This window comes from Haplochromis burtoni, unplaced genomic scaffold (genome assembly GCF_018398535.1).
Source record: "Haplochromis burtoni strain Fernald_Lab_line unplaced genomic scaffold, NCSU_Asbu1 Contig_302, whole genome shotgun sequence".
Lineage (NCBI taxonomy): Eukaryota > Metazoa > Chordata > Actinopteri > Cichliformes > Cichlidae > Haplochromis > Haplochromis burtoni.
In genome coordinates, this window is record NW_024582663.1 from 394,811 (window position 1) to 411,208 (window position 16,398).

General features: G+C 40.5%; 1 protein-coding gene across 1 annotated transcript in view; it reads right to left on the minus strand.

Moving 5' to 3' along the window:
- Window positions 1–2,315: 2,315 nt before the first annotated feature.
- Window positions 2,316–16,398, minus strand: part of ctnna2 (catenin (cadherin-associated protein), alpha 2) — a 338,846-nt gene continuing 324,763 nt past the window's right edge. Inside the window, exons 16-18 of the mRNA XM_005945770.3 lie at window positions 16,004–16,109; window positions 7,805–7,939; window positions 2,316–3,515 (exon numbers count right to left, since the gene is read on the minus strand). Coding sequence (XP_005945832.1) covers window positions 3,228–3,515; window positions 7,805–7,939; window positions 16,004–16,109 — 529 coding nt within the window. The 3' untranslated portion in view covers window positions 2,316–3,227. The remainder of the gene's footprint in view (window positions 3,516–7,804; window positions 7,940–16,003; window positions 16,110–16,398) is intronic.

Genomic DNA, 16,398 nt, shown 5'->3' on the forward strand with positions numbered 1-16,398 from the left:
AAGCCTGAGGTTTCATTTCATATCTCCCCAAAAACCGCCCGCAATTAATTTGCAGGAGTAATGTGTCGGTGGGTTCAGACCAGAAATATTCATCAGGTGGTAAATATTTGTGCGCTGCATTAGTGATGTTTTTGTCCAGAAGAAGAAAACAACCACCTCCTGCCTACCTAATGTGGAGCTAAGGACGTTTCAGCAAATGCATTTCGCTGATAACCTTTCTTGTCTTAGCGAATGGATGAAAAAAAAAAGAGAGAGAGACTCAACAGTGTCATCAGGTCATACTAAGACGGTTTCCCAGATTTAATCTCGACGTTACAACAACGGCCATAAAGAGGTCCCTTTACAGCGCTGATGTCCGTGCGTGTGCAGATGGCAAAGTGCTTGGTGTCAGAAGGATTGTGACACCATAGACCAGAAGCCAAAAAAGCATATTGCGGCAGCTGCTTGTGTGCTGTTCATCACCATTCTCCCTCTGGGACTTTGACAGTCATTTTCCTCTCCGTCTATTTTTATAGTTGGTTTGAGGGAGGTTTGCTTAACTAGATTAGAACTCTGTTTTAATCCTTTTAATACAGCGAATCCCATCTCAAATCAAAGTGCTAAAACCCTACACTGCACTGGCATTTCCGCCACCGTCGTTATTTCTTTTTAATTATTTTTAATTTTTGAAGAGAACAAGCTGTCAGCCATCGCGGCCCGCTTTATTTGGATAGGAGGGATGGATACACACAGGGATCATTTTAGTTAAGACAGCACAACAGCCAGGAATTAATCCCTCCATTAACTGGATTGTGTTACTACTTCTCCCCTGTGGCCCTGTTTCCTAAACAGAGGGTGGCCTGGTGATGCACGGATGCCTGATGCATGTTGTGTTTAATGGTCATTAGCAGCACAATGTGGATACATAAAGAACCTTATTCATTATCAGGGACCGAACTGCAGAATTATTCAAACTAATGTTGCATGAGCCATTATTGGGACAATTATGCATGTCGATGCTTTTGATTTGATTCGTAAGAGATCGAGGTCGTGTTAAGCAGTTGGTTGATTTGCTCTCCGGTGTTGTAATGCCACAGTGTGCAAATGCCTCTGGGGACTTTTTTTTAAATATATATATAAATAATGAATGTATTGCGCTGTCTCTAAAACTGAGCTAATTTCTTGGAATTAAACAAAACAGGAGGTCGTAATCAGGTCTTGCTGCTGTATAAAGTTTATAGTGGTAGTATTCACGCTGATCTTTGATCTCTTCCTTTAAGAGAGCTCGACTTCCTCATTCAGAGAACTGTGGGGCTTCTCGTCTTGCCTCCCCAACAGGTGCGCCTCTTTCATAACCAAGCCTTTCCTTCCTTCTCTGACAGCTCAGCAGATTTAAGAGAGATTGATAAGGACTTCAGTAATCAATACCGACTTATACACCTGACATGGAGTCAGCAGTTAACTTTGAGACAATGAGGAATTGATACAGCTTTGGCAGCACATCACACCCATCACATGAATGTCAATTTAATAGGCAAAGTGTATTCTAAGAGAATACAATACCACTAAGATTTGAGTGAAGTGGGAACAGTGCTTGCTTACGTGGTGATGGTGAGCTGGTGTTTATGTTTGCCATGTTTTGGCTTCACCACGAGTGAGGGCGGAATTTGTCCATTTATTTAAGTGTTCGTTTTTGGGTCGATAATGGTGCTCTGGGAAACGTTTAGGAACCATCAAAGCCTGAAGGCGGGACTCGAATGTCGGCGCTACGCTCAATATCAATCCATACAATCGTGGTCAAGACATTTCGGTTAAGCATCAGTCTCGCGGAGGCATTAGCAGAAAGGTCAGGGCACTTCCCCCACACTCTCCAAGGAAGTAGGATATGATGATGATGATGTCTGAGGACAAATATACAACTTTAGTGGCAGACGCTGCGCTGTTACAAAGGATACATGACACCTGCTGAACATGAATGTCAGTAAAAATCATGGGGATCCATTTCAGATGTGTTGAGATCTTCAAGGCTAAAGCGATCACATACGTTAGGACTGCTTGTGTGGAGAATGTGTGGAAATATCACAACGACAGCACTAACCGTGCTGAGCCAAGACCAATTATCTCCAGTCACAGCGCAGAGTTGACCTGTGACCCCAAATCAATACACCTATTCTTGTAAGCTTGCGGCACTAATGGATATTTTCTCCTCCTTCATCTTGCACGTGAATCTCGAGCGGTTGTCAGATCCTTCTGACTAATGACGGGCTGTAACACTCTGATTGATATTGTAGCTGCTGCTTATATGAAAGTAATAAAGACACAGGAAACTTGAGGTGTCAAGTTGGGGGATTTATTAGAGAAGGGTGGATATAAAGGTATCGTATGCAGGGGTTCTATTCTCTGAGCAAACCACAACTAGTCAAACCTCTCTGTCTATATTATACGCTACACGACTTCCAAACAAGGTCATCATAGTTAGTGACGTTACCATTCAAGAAAAGGGGTTTAAAAAGGCAATACAATAGACCATAAGTGTGCTTTGGTAAAAAAAAACAACACCATATGGATTATTATTAATATTATTATTATTATAATCATCGGGAATGGGGGAACTACTCGGATGCTGACACTTCCAGGTATTTTAAACATAGGTTATTCCTAGCACTACAGGTTAACATTCAAGTTGAAAAAAAAAACAAAACAAAGTCATCAAGGATCATACCACCACTGATATCCTCCGCTTAGAGCAACTCCTTTACTGAACCATGTAAGATTTCCATTGAGACTGTTTAAGTGTGTATACAAGCAGCCAGTCAGTAGCACATTAATGATACAGCTAGAATATCAACTGCCACAATTAATTTTATTATTTTTTTAAATGCCTCACTTCCTCCTCTGATATGTTTCTTTCCCCTTTTTTTTTTGTTTTTTAACTTCCATATTTTCAAAATGTCGTTCTGTCTTTGTCACATTTTGGCTCTCACATATTAAGCTACAATAAGATCGATAAATACTGTTGGATTGTGTGCTGGCTGTCTGTGAGCCATGAGGACCACAGTGTTAACAGGAGCCACAGTGTGGCAGTTTTAATATATACTGTAGTCCTCCTGAGGTGTCACCAAGCACACACAGGGCAAACAGAGCTGGGTTAACACAATGTAAAAAGGGAACTTTTTCATCAACTTCTCGCCGTCATGTTGAGTTGTTTTTCTTAAGCATGACTTCTTTTTTCGTTTTTCTCTTTCTTCTTAGAAGGAGTCCATGGCCTTGAATTCGCTGAGGGCCTGGACGGGGGAGATGTGTTTCTTCTGGGAGCCTCGTCGTACACGAGTCTGGCATTCCTCGGGCTTCTCCCTTTTTACCAGAGGCTTCTTCTCGGGGGCCTTCATGCGCCAAGACACAACGGGCGAGTTAACAGCCGCTGTTCCGTACACCTTCTGGTACTTGGTGGAAGCTACATAAGATGCCTTTACAGTCAGCACCACTGCATTCATTAGGTTCTTGGCCGCTTGGATCAGGGAGGTGGCGCTGTCCAGCTGAAGAGGGTACGATGAGTTGGAGGGGAAAGAGAAAAATATTACATCAAAAGTCGGTTTGTCTTAGAATGAAAAGGACACTAATTTTCTTGCCTTAAACAACATTGAAACATATCAGTTACAGTATTGTGCAAAAGTGTTGAGCCACCCTCATTTCTTTCCTCATTCTCATTTCTATCTACAGCAGAGTTTGTACAGTTCTGTTGAGCTAGAAAAAGTAACACTGGTATGATCACTTGCAGTAACTACGTTATTATTGTGGTAACGAGCACAGTAACTAGTTATTATGCCAAAACCGGGAACGCGTTACTCGTTACTGGGATTTAGATAGGCTCGTTATTCGTTACTTCGTGTGGTGGCTATCGCGGAGCTTCCACAGATTCAATAACATTAGCAAGTGGTGGAGGCCAGCAGGTGGATGAAGGAAAAGGGAGGCAAGAGGAGAGACCCGAAGCGGCCGCTGGTCCGAGAGTGTCAGGTGAACTGAACTTCAGGTAAGAAGTTATGACCTGCAGTCTCTCTGGGTCAGATATAAACCAAGTTTAGGTGGAGTTTATTTTCGTTATGCTGACTTTTTCGTACTGCGTGCTAGCTAGCATGACGGAGTTTCTATACAGCTGGGTGGGTGCTATGTTACTGATGTTGAACTTTATTTTGTTCATAAGGTTAATTATTAGAGTTGCCAACCGTCCTGTAAAAAACGGAATCGTCTCGTATTCAGAGAAAATATTACGCGTTTCGTATTGAGGTGAAAAGGAACACAGTTTGTCCCGGACTTCAGCTACAATGAAAAAGACACAAAGCTGGAGTTATTCTGTGTTTACGCTGCACAGCTGCCTCTTCTTCTCTCATTCTCCCCCCTCCCTCTCCTGTTTCTACTTCAATCATGAAAACTGATCAATGATCAGCTGATCGGCTTCTCTCGTTTGTTTATCGCTCACTTTGCGCCGAAAGAGGAAACCAGCGGATGTCGCGCTAAACAACAGCAGCACGTTTAAGCTTGATCAGCTGTTGTTAGAATTTATTTAATATTAATTTCTAGTATCAGCTGATGTTTGCTGGAGCCACAGCTGTAAAGCTGCTGGTCATGATATGGTTTGGTTATGTGGTGAGAGGGAAACATGAAGATGAAACCAGGAGATGTCCTTACTGAATCATCAGAGCTGTGATGGAGAAACAGGTTTACCTTTTAGGTGACATGAATGAGTTGAAGGGAAGTTATGAACTGTTTCTGAGAGACAAATAACACCAGGATCCTTTTCTAAGTAGCTGACAGCTGGTAACTGTGCAGGGGCGGGTCTAGCAAAGTGTTGCCAGGGGTCCATGTAGGGCATTAAAAGGGAAAGGGGGGCACAAGGAAATACTTTCTTATTCTCATTTAAAATGTCTCACTTTTAAAAAAATAATTATCTGAGTCTTACAACAAACGATTGATAGATTGATGCATATATACCATCAGAACAGTGTACATCACTGTCACAACAGTGTTTGTTTTCATTCAAAGGCTTTATGATTTTTCCTATAATGGTGGGCCAGTCTCTAGTCAAAATGCCCGGGACGATTTTTTTGTCCCAGTCCAGCCTGTATGCAGCTCATCTGCAGTCTGGTGTTACCTACATCTTCCTATTCAGAAGGCAGAATTTCCGAGTTCTGAGTACAATCGAAAGCACCACGACTGCAGTTTTTGTGTTGGATGTAAAAAGCAGGCTAGGATAGAATCAGGCGTGGGATTTCTCTCGTGGAAATGTGCACATTATTTTTTCCTTTCTATTGGTAGGTGGCACAGTGCACTTGTGGCAAGTAAGCAAGCTAGAAGACTGGCAATCTTGCTGGGTATCCAGTTACGGAAGCAACACATTAACAAGAGAATTCTGAGTAAAACCAAAGTTACTTTCCCTAGTAACTAGTTACTCTGAAAGTAACGAGTAACTTGAAGTAACTGAGTTACTTTTGATAGAAGTAACTAGTAATGTAACTAAGTTACTAATTTAAAGTAACTTACCCAACACTGATAACTTGTCTTTAAACACTGCCTGAACTCTCCTGGGCAGACTTTTGGTTAATTTCTTTATGTCTTCTTCAGGAATAGTTCTCCAGGGTTCTTGAAGGACATTCAAAGCTCTTCTTGCTGTGGCTACCTTTTGTTCTGTTCTCTGTCACGATGATCACACACTTCTTCAAGTTGACATCCAGGCTCTGGGCATATTTTTTTTTTTGGTACCCAATTTTTTTCTAATCTGTTTATTTTTCTATTTTATTTTTATAATATATCTGTAATTCACTTTTTCCTTGCTGAAGTTTGTGCTGCTGTAACTGAATTGAATTTCCCCAGTGTGGAATTAATAAGGTCTCTCTCTCTATTTCTATGATAATGTTGCATTGTGTGTTTTTCTACACAGGTATGATCTTAATGCATTAGCAGTGTGTTTGGGATCATTCTGAAAAATGAAGCTGTTGCTAATCAGAAGCTTTCCAGATGGTTTTGCACGGTGGATCAAATTGTGATTTGTGTTCATAAGTCAATCATTTTCGATCCTGAACACTGCTGGCTGAAGTGCGGCTCCAATTTGAACCAAAAATTTCAAATGATTCAAATGATGATGAATGGATTCATCACTACAATATAACCTGTTACCACAAAATTTCAGTCTAGTTCTTACATAATTTGGCGTGTCTCAGACTTTTCTCCTGTTTCTATTTCTTCCTTCCTATTTCTTATGGACATGACTTTTAGATACTGTTCATCTGCTCTAGATTTCAGGGTCTTTTAGAAACTGTCCACTTGTCCAGTTTCCTCAGATTTTTTAAGGCCACACTGCACACCATAATGAAATTTGTTTTTGGCTAACAGCTCTCTAAGAATTACGTTGTTGTTGCAATACTTGTATCGTGTGCTTGTCAAACTCTGTTATTTTTGGCATTTTTCATGGATTCAACTAAAGAGCAGGGAACAAATGATGTGTTTTTGCAAGTAAGTGACTAAAGATAGCAAAGAATGAATTTTAAATTGTAAGTTGTCTGTTATGTTCAGACACAACACTGCTTCATCCCTTGAATTAAGTGCCTTTTTTATACTTCCACTTATACTTCAGAGTTAAGTGGTTCAACAAAAATGCTTCTTTAAAATGATAAGGTACAAGGACTGGACTAGAAGTTAGTAAAAAACAGCGAAAAACTTTCAAAGCCTTGACAACGATTGTTTAAAACCAAAAATCACAATAACATTTGGCTCCTTGGAATTAAAATATGAAGAAATGAAGGGTGACTCAAGACTTTTGCACAGCAGTGTAGATACAACACCTAGAAGGTCTGTGCCGCAACCAGCAATTAGAGAGGATAAAAACACGGCTCTCACTATATGACATCTTATTTTAGCAGTTCTTAATTAGCAGAGGCAGGGGTCAGGTGCACCTCTGTCTCCGTCTGTTTTGTTTGGCTGACATTTAAGGGTCGTGGCCAGTGGGCCTCCTCCTACATCACACTGAGACGAGTCAACAGTTTAGATTTAATGAGTGTGGACTCCAGCTGGCCACCATGAAAAGGTTAAAATCTCAGCGGGGCTTGCAAATCTCATGTGAGACAAACATTAGAGTCCTGAGAAATTAAGAAGTGTATCAATGCAGGATGCGGGGAAATCCAAAGCAAAGAAAAAAGTCAAATTTGTTTTTAGTTGGCTCCATTGAAACAGATCTTTTATTTTTTTTCCCCTGATAATATCTAAATTCACAAAAACTGGTCAGTAAGGAGAACTGCAGGGCTCAACTTTAATAGTTTAAAATGTGTTTAAAGTCCACAAATGCTACACTAATGATGATAGAAGAGACTCGTATACCAGCTATTTTATAAGTTATACAAATGATACTGTTTAGAAAGGTTCATAAAATTGTGCATTGTTGTAGTTTTTGTATTAACTTCTATATTTCTATACACTGAAAAACATGATGGATAAGAAGTTTAAGAACCTCATGAATATTAAATCCAAGCAACATGGAATAATTGTCTGATTTTGGTTGGAGCACTATTAGGAGTTCATGAGGCATGAACACTACAACTGGAAAAAAGCCCGTGGTGCATATTTCAGGTATTATTAGATGGCAATCGTTTTGAAATAATTGCATCAGCCATAATCTACATGACCCTTTATCTCATCTTCCAAGCTTCATTATGACCTTGAAAAAAAAGACTTGCCCATCCGCAGCACGGAGCATAAAAAAGGTCTTAAATGGATCAAGTCTAGTGAATCTACGCTTAAAGCGTGTCTACAACATCAGTGATAGTGAAGCACTTACCCCAGACACGATGAGCTCTCCACCCAGATTCTGGACCTCAGCTTTCACCTTGCTGCAGATGTTGAGCTGATGACAGTACAGGGCAATTCTCTGAAGGTAAGCCAGCAGATCCTGCTTGCATGCTGAATCAGGGCACTGAATGGAAAACAGGTGCAAAGACACATGTAGTCTATATATGATCATGGCAATTAGACTTTAAATTAACAGCAGCAAAACCCAACAGTTTTTACTTTTTCATCTTTAGCCTCCTCACACTGACAGCTGTGCATCATAATTCAGAAATTCTGCAATACAAATAAAGGGATGTGCCCTGAAATGTACACTGTTTTGATGAAATAGTTTCCAATGCAAAGGATATAAGCACAGAGAATTACATACATCTTCCTGCATCATCACAATGATGTGTAGTGACATGCAAATGTGATTATTGCATCTACAGTGGGGGAAATAATTATTTTATCCCCTGCTGAATCTGTGAGTTTGCTCACTTATAAAGAAATGAACAATGTCTAATTTTATGGTTTATTCAATGAGAGGAAAATCAATTTATAACTTTTGTTTTTTTGTTTCTTTCTGGAATTTTGTTTGATATTCTTTCTCCATTAAAATCAAACTATCACCTGTTAATTTCTTTGTAATGAGCAAACTTACAAATTCAGCAGGGGATCAAATAACTATTTCTCCCACTGTATGACATGACATTTGTATACATGGCTGAAAATGGTTTTACATTTTGATCCAGTCAAAGCCATGGAAAATGGTCTTAGGACTTGTTTCAGACATTATTGCCAAAATCTAAGTCTATGCCTATCGCAGAACTACCATTTGGATTTAAAGGCGGTACGTTTTCCCCAAAAAATAATTCAGATCCAAGTCCTCCATCAAATTGGATTGTTATAATAGTCATGGTGTCTGAAGTTGAGCCGGTTTTAAAATATAACGCCAAGAGAAACAATCCTAAACAAACCAAACAAAAAAAATAGGAACAGCGGGGTTCCGGCGTTTTTGGTTGCTAATTACACATCTTTGCGCGAAGCACGAAGGCTGTTGCTCAATATTTTTTCCCCCATTGTTAGTTGTTGCAGGCATGGGTTTCAAAGGCGAGTTGAGCTGCACTGCAGGGTGTCAAACACATTCATTTCACATGAAACAAGTTTGTCACAGCATGTTGCAGAAGAAGAAAGCAGATCAATCCACAATGAATGGACACAATATTTCAAAACCCAGAACGACTTGCTTCCACAGCAGCCTTTCTTCCCCTGTGGCCCACTTTTATATTATTTTTTTGAATCAGAAGTTCTGACCTGGTCCTGCTGGCCTTTGTGCTACTTCAACAGGAGAAAGACCAATCATACAGAGCAGCAAATGGACCAACAGGGAATAAGAGGACAGCCTCCTCAGGTATCCTACTATCACACAGTTTGCCCCTATTATTCCATCTGGAAGTCTTCCAGGAGTCAGCTATGGCCCACTAAGCTCCCAGTGGGTTAAGAACACTGCATCAGCTGCTTAAACACTGTGAGCATCATTTTGTAGCAGCACCTTTCTTCCAGCCATTAATATTAAACGGTCCTAACTAGGACATTCAGCACCACTGTGTGGGGAAATGCACAGCTCATTTCCTTGTCTTCTGGGCTCGGGTATATGGGGATGGCAAGTTAAACATCGAGCTGTGACATGAATATACCCCCTCCAGGACTTACAACTTTCCTGGCTTCCTGTTTCATCTCCTTCTACCTGAGACAAGGCCTCCTGGGCCAAGAAAAATTGCATCAACCGGCCCAAAGTGCCCTTCACTGATGCTCACAAATGGATAGCAAAAGTCTGTCTTTTGTCTTTGGTGAAATGTTTGGAGTTTTTTTTCTCCTTTCCAACCTACAAATATAATTGCAAAAAGCAATTCAAGGCATAGTTACGGCTAGAGCAGGACTTTCAACAGCACAATAAAGCACCATCTTCCTCTCACTGAGTGCAGACTGAGGGCGAGCTGCTAGCTCATAAAGCAGCCAGTGAGGGTGAAGCGTCTCTTTGGGCATTATCACTGCACCGCCAGTCCTGGCTAGAATAACTGCTAACTGCACTTCGCACTGCTGGCACTTCACACTATTGCCCGAGGCAACTTTGATGCAGACGTGACACAATTGTTCCCTATTGTACAGTTGACTAATAGCCCAGTTCTTCCACAGATTCCCTGTTGATGTAAATAAATTGTATGGCCCATTACTTTGCCTGGCTCATTGAAGCCCTCTCTCTTTATAGCGAAATAGGATTCATTACTGTCTAGTCAGGAAACAACGTGCAGTGACAACTGGACTTTTTCGGCCTTCGCCAAACTCTCTCTGACCTTCTCTCTTCTTTCACTATTATATGAACATTTTATATTAGTGTCCAGAGGAACAAGAAAGAGAGTTCTTTTTTGTTTTTGCATAATTTGGCCCTAAATGAATAAAACATGCTCCAAATGGATAATTTAGCAAGATGATGTGAACTCTCTTGCTAAGATGAGGGCAACACCATCAGAGTGTGGCAGTCTGTCAAAACACAAGTCACACCTCACGCTGATGCTGCATTTATAAGCAGGCTTGGACTTTTTCTCCTAAATGATTCACTTTGTAAGAAGTAGTAATTAGTAATTAAAAACTGTTTCGCTCGCAGCCTGAGCTCTGTTGCGGTTTTGCCTTTATTGTAGCATTTTGTTGTGCGTTAAATGGATAACAGTAGACGAAGACAAGGATGAAATCTGAAAAGGCTGACTTGAAGATGGTACGATGACAGATTCAAATAGAGCATGTTACACTCAGTTACACAATATGTCTTCTAGCTGACTGGACAGCTACAGTCTCTCTGATGGTAAGCTGTCACTTGTCAGTTACGTCAAGATAGCTGGTAATCTTTCTATTTGCTCATTCAGTCTTTGCATCTCCACCAAAGGCCGAGCACTGTTGTGCTCTCATACATACTAAAATCACTTATTCTATTTTAGTGCATTCCTAATGCACCGCATCTTCTTCTTATGATTTATTCCATTATCTGGCATGTTGCACAGGAAAAGTCTTAAAAGATAAATTACAATTTCCCACCATCGACAAAATAAATAATTCAAGTGACCTTGAGTACCATTCATGATTTTTTAAAACATGTGACTATTGATTTACATCTAAAATGTGCAATTTCTGCCCAGAATTAAAATTATTATTAACTGAATCTTCTGCTCAGGTTGTGTCTTACCTATAAGAACTACAGACCCCCCCCCCAAAAAAACTTATAATGTCAGATACATCCTCTTCACTTCACACACTTGCAATGTGGTCACATAATATTTTAGGTAAAAAAAGGATTTTAACAAATGATCAAACAAAGCACACGGAAGATCTTCCACACAGCTTTTCACTCGGTGACAGGGATGGTAGGTGGACTGGTTTTGATAAAGTGCTTTTCTACTCTACCTGAGCACTCTCCAAGCCACAATCATTCAAAGACATCTACTTTGTCTAATATTACACTGAATATGGGCACTGTATCACACTTACAGGGTCACTCTGTATGATGCCTTTCTAAGAATAGCTCCAACCTGAAGTTCTTACCATCTCAGGTGTAGTCATATTTTCTCACCTTGACATGCTACACAGAAATGTAAAGACACCTACGACAACTGTCAACACAGATACCAAGTACCTGCGCTGACAGAATGACTCGGCAATCAAAGTGTGCCTGCCTCAAGCCAAGTTATTCATACTGCTACATGTCACAGTTTTTCATAACGCTGTGCTCTGCGCTACACAAACTCCTAAAGATAAACTTGGTGGCGGTTGGTGTCATAAGAATCCTAACAGCGTGAGGAGTCCAAAGATGTGCTCGCTGAGATCTTCAAACCCCAGTTTCACTTCTTTTGCCGGGACATTCAAAGTCACCTGAAAAGCTGCTATGTTGTGACCCATTTATGTCCACAGAAGGCAGTCAACACTCGCTCCTCTGTCGAATGATAAAAACATTTGTGATCGGTCAGATGCATCTTTGAATTTGCCTCCAGAACTGTACATATAAGACACCATAACTTTGATCTTCTAGCTGTGTGGAACAACAGCTGGAAGGATCTCTGATGCTGTCCTCAGTCTCCATCAAGATGACGACACACCCACGGTTTTCCCTCAACTTTACTCGCTTTTCAGAACCTCAAATTACCTTTTGCTGCATTTCCAAACTCCATTTATCAGTTGCTGTTTGAGGTGACGGCTACTGCTTTTTGGTATTTATTAATTTGCGGCACATTCATGTTTAATGCTTTTCATTCATCAACTGCATTTATTATTCATGCGTAATTAGCATCTTTGTGGCGTTATTGTTGCGTCTGTGTTTGGTGTTGTTATAAATAAATGTTTCATATTTTCATCAGGTGCATCAGGTTCCTGTTTTCTTAAAAATACTTTCAGTTATGTCTTCTAAGCTCACTTCCTGTCTTTAAATGGGTATGCCTTGCGGAAACAGACGCACTCTCTACTTTTAAGATTACATTTAAAAATTTCCTTTTTGATAAAGCTTATAATGATTGTTAGATCAGGTGACCCTGAATCCTCTCTTAGTTACGCTGCAATAAGCTGCCGGGAGCTTGAATATTTCATATTCACTCACTGTGTTTATATACCACTCTGTGTTTAATCGTTAGTTATTATTAATCTCTGGCTCTCTTACACAGCCTGTCTGTCCTCCATCCCCTCATCCCCAACCTGTTGCGGCAGATGGCTGCCCTTCCCTGTTCCTGGTTCTGCCGAAGGTTTCTTGCTGTTAAAAGGGAATTTTTCCTCCCCATTGTCACCAAGTGCTTGCTCCTTTGAGGCCATTTAATTGTTGGGGTTTTCTCTGTGTTATTTTAGAGTCTTTACCTCATAATACAAAGCACCTTGAGGCAACTGTTGCTGTGATTTGGCGCTATACAAAGAAAATTGAATTGAACTGAGTTGAATTATGTTAAACTGCGATCAAGCCTCAACGTCTGGCTGTGTTCACATAAGCTTTATTGTTGTGCAACAGTGGGACAACAATACCACTGTGCTATATTGGAAAATACACAGTTTTTGCTTGCCAACATGTGCATTCAGAGTACTGTTAAAAACACATAACACAAGCAAAAAGATGCTTCAAGAGAGAAAAAAATGCACATTTGGATTAGAGACACGGTTTGAGGAAAATCGGGGTGTTGGACGCTTAAACTGAATGAAATGATGAATTAGATCTTTAGTATGCATGTAGGGGTTAACAAATCAAGCACCATGAGAAAATGAAGAGGGAGAAATAGAGTCGAAAAAAAGACATTGCTGGAGTGAAATGGGGTGAAGTGCCTCTAGGGTTTTTTTCTATGTCATGTGCTGTGCTCAAACGACTATGAAAGTCCCCCACTTCCATATTGAATTGCCTTCTGCCTCACATGTGCTCATCAATAGGGCTGACGTGGAGTCATGGTGACAAGGTTTGCTACTTATGGGACCTGTCTGAATGCAGTAGAGAAGGCTTTACTTTTACTGTCATGCCACAGCGCTCTCGACAAGCACCGGTTACTGACTACAATGTGCGAATGCAAAATACTTGTCTTTATCCACAACAATAAAGGTCATTTGATTTGTTGTGTAATTCCATTAAGATGCTTGATATAAGCAAACTTTTCAGCTTTTAACTTTTATTAACTCACTCTGATTACTAGATGGCATGGCAGCAAATGGACCGAGTGCCCAACATGAGAACCTTCAGAATAAATACATGCTGGAAATGAAAAGGTCCTCAAGTCCCACTTTATTTTCAGTACACAGTGCTGATGTCCCTGGAAGTGTAGCAGAAGGTTCTGAATATTCAGTAAACACTGGTCTAGGAAACATTTAAGTGAGAATTAAAAATGGCAAGCCACCTGCTCTTTTCATTACGGCAACTGTTGATTCAGACACAGGCTCTGGAAGTGATTTGCCATGTGACAGATTCACTCCTACCTAAACCCTGTTAAACACTGATCATCACTTGGCAGTCTACGAGCCAAGAAGTGAATACAAAGGCACACAAATACAAATCCGTGCTTCTTTTGTAGTCTCTGTCCCAGATATTTCTCTCAACAGCATACGCGACACCAAACAGAGGCAAATGTTTTCACACATGGAAACATGCAAAAGAGCCTGAAACTTTGTTCTGTAGTGCAATATGGTCTGGAGAGCAGGATAGTGTGACACGAGCAGAAAAGTGCCAGCTTTGACTAAAGATTCCTTCTGGGCCGCTGAAAGCTTAGCATACTCTGCAGCCTTAAAAACTAGTGGGCATTCTGTGCTGTGGTAGGAGCAGAAGGCTTGTTGATATATTGTTGTGAAATCACATATTGTCACAAGAAGGCACAAGATAAAGAATATTTAAAAGAGTTGGTCAAAATCCTCTTTGGTTGAATCCACATTCAAGGAAAAATGTTACAAAGGTTATTTCTTTTCTCCTTTTTTTTTGTCTTTTTTAAGATGTCAGACATCTAAATAGCTTTTCAGCATATTTTAATTTTCCAGAAGGTTAGGTCATAGGCCAAAACAAAAGGGTTTTCTCATTTAAAGACCTTTGGTACTAAAAGTCTGCAAAGAAAATATCTCCACACCATTACATCAGCATCACCAGCCTGAGCTGCTGACTCTCTCGTTCATCATCTGAATGCTGCAGCAGAAATCAAGACTCATCAGATGAGGCAACTTTTTTCCAGTCTTCCATTGTCCAGTTTGGTGAGCCTGTGTGTAGCCTCAACTTACTGTTCTTAGCTGGAGTGGCAGCCAGTGTGCCCTTCTGCTGCTATAGCACATCCTTTTCAAGGTTCAATGTGTATTTCAGAGATGCTCTTCTGAATACCTTGGTTGTAGTGACTGGTTATTTTGTTACTTTTGCCTTCCTATCAACTCAGAGCAGTCCGATTATTCTCCTCCAACCTCTGGCATCAACAAAGCATTTTTACCCAGAGACTTGCTGCTCCTTAGATATTTTCTGGGGGAGCAGCAGTAAATATCTTATAGATCATTCTCTATAAACCCTAGAGACGGTTGTGTGGGAAAATCCCAGTAGATCAGCAGTTTCTGAAATACTCAGACCCTCTCGCCTGACACCAACAACCATGCGACATTTAAAGGCATTGAAATCACCTTCTGCAAATCCCTCTCTGATGCTCCGTTTCAACTTCAAAGCTTGTCTTGACCTTGCCTAAACATACTGAGCTGCTACCATGGGACTAGCTGATCAGATATTGACATTAACAAGCAGCTGGACAATAAAATGAACAACAAAGTGAATAAAGTTGAATAATACATAATATAGTGGTTAGTGAGTGTATGTGGCAATGTTATCTGGTCAGTTTTCATGGATGTACACACTTATTATGCATATAACATATAAAATAAACTTTAAGTATAGAGATTATACTTATAAAAACCTTGTGCTTTTCCCCCAAATAACGTGGCTGTGTGTGATGATGCATGATGCTTTATGGAGGCTTCAGAAAAAGATTTCACTCTAAAATTTAGCTTCATTTCTTCAGCTAAGCAGCAATGGATGGAAGCCCAGTGTGTGTTAGTGAAACCAACAATAATTATTCCAAAGGTTTGCTAGCTAACAGCAGCAGCAATTACAATGACAACAGGCTGCCTTAATGAATCAGTGAGTCTTGAGCCTAAGTTTATTCTCACTTCTTATTAGAGACAGATGAAATGAAGAAGAACATTATGCATTACCTGGAGTGCTGCTAGCATTTTGAAATACCTCCCACTTCATTTGCTGTACACACACATACACAACATACACACGTATTGCTTTTCACTTCCATCTTCCCCCGGCGCAGCGCTGATTGATTAGATATTGAAAATGGTCTGTCAGCGTGTTTTAGAGAGGTACTCATCTGATAATGAATGCAACACCTCGGTTGGGAGCTAATTATATTAGAGACACAACTTGGTTCTGCTGTCTTGCTCTCTCAGTGTTGGTCCCTTTGGGAGACAAAGTCATGCAGAAACACACCCTGCTGCTTCGGCAAGGCTCATCAATGCCCACAGTAAAGATTTCCATCGGCCATGCCGGCTTATTCACAATTTGCTCCTCCGCCAGAAACCGTGACACAGTCAGAGACACATTTAGTCTGATACAAAGTACGTGTATAATGGCAAAAATTAAACTAAGCAGACACAAACTGAGTTGCAAAGCTACCTGATCTGCAACAGCACGGGCCAATTTGTCCATCCTCGAACCAGCCTCTGCAATTTTCTTAGCCGCGTTGATCACATCTGAGGAGTTCTTCAGGGGGCCTTTGCCTCTGGGAAAATTCAAGGAGAGAAGAAGGGAAAAAAGGGATGGTGGGTGGAGTTGCAGAGGCAGGAGGCATGCAGAGCTTCCCTTTAAAGACTTCGCTCACCCCAGTGCTGCACAGGCATGTAGGGAAGCTAATTTGCTGTTTGTGGCATTAAAAATATGACACAATACAATAACAAAGACTTTCCCAGATAATGGATGAAACAAATACAGTCTACCTGTATCCCTAATGATCCATCTTGGAGACATGCTTTGAAGCACTCTCCAAGAAGGAAACAATTTATGCTTTAAAA